At 63.1% G+C, this 729-nt stretch overlaps 1 protein-coding gene across 1 annotated transcript in view; it reads right to left on the bottom strand.

Annotated features, from left to right (window-relative positions):
- Positions 1-150: 150 nt before the first annotated feature.
- The window catches only part of PIK3R2 (phosphoinositide-3-kinase, regulatory subunit 2 (beta)), a 21,441-nt gene continuing 20,862 nt past the window's right edge, over positions 151-729 (bottom strand). The window contains exons 11-12 of the mRNA XM_011990956.1: positions 518-589; positions 151-331 (exon numbers count right to left, since the gene is read on the bottom strand). Of these exons, the coding sequence (XP_011846346.1) occupies positions 157-331; positions 518-589 (247 nt within the window). The 3' untranslated portion in view covers positions 151-156. The remainder of the gene's footprint in view (positions 332-517; positions 590-729) is intronic.

Genomic DNA, 729 nt, shown 5'->3' with positions numbered 1-729 from the left:
GGGAGGCTGGCCTCCCCGCCAAGCTTTCCCCGCCCCAGGGCCGCGTGCTCCCCTGTGCCCGATGACCCCACCAGGGACTCCTCAAGGCCTGGCACGCGTCAGGCATTAAATGAGAGCTCTGGGAGGGACGCGGGGATCCCCAGCGCTACGGTCCACTCACACCACGGAGCAGGCGTAGCAGCCCCGCTGGCTGCTCTCGCGGATGAGGAAGGTGCCATCCCGCTTGCCACTCAGCATCTCCTCTGCCTGCGTGCGGTTGATCTTGCCCACGTACCAAGTGCGTTCCTCGTGGTGCGGGAGATCGTCCTCGTCCTCCATCAGCGCGTACTGGCTGGGGTCGGGGCGTGGCGGGGGATGGTGGGGAGGGCCCTGGTCACTCATCTGCCAATTTCCGAGGCTCCCCAGCTGCCTGGACAACTCTTCCTCCCTGGTGAACTCCTACTCATTCTTCAAAACCCACCCCAATGGCCCCCTCCTCTGGGAAACCCTCCCTGCCTCCCTCCAGGTCGTCACTCACTCCTCAGTCTCATTTTTGATCCCCAGCCACTCGTTGATTTTCTTCTGCCGGGCGCCTTTCTGGGTGAGCCACCTGAGAAGCAACAGGAGAAAGGTGGGCTTGTGCAGTTGTGTGGGTGCTGAGCCCACAGTGGGCCTGTCCTGTGGGAGGCAGGGTCTGGCTGAGAAGAGAGGGTTCTGGGTACAATATCTCCGGTTGCCACAAGAGGGCAG

This window comes from Mandrillus leucophaeus, unplaced genomic scaffold (genome assembly GCF_000951045.1).
Source record: "Mandrillus leucophaeus isolate KB7577 unplaced genomic scaffold, Mleu.le_1.0 Scaffold11, whole genome shotgun sequence".
Taxonomy (NCBI): domain Eukaryota; kingdom Metazoa; phylum Chordata; class Mammalia; order Primates; family Cercopithecidae; genus Mandrillus; species Mandrillus leucophaeus.
Note: the sequence above shows the minus strand (reverse complement) of the source record. Positions and strands in the feature narration are given on the sequence as shown.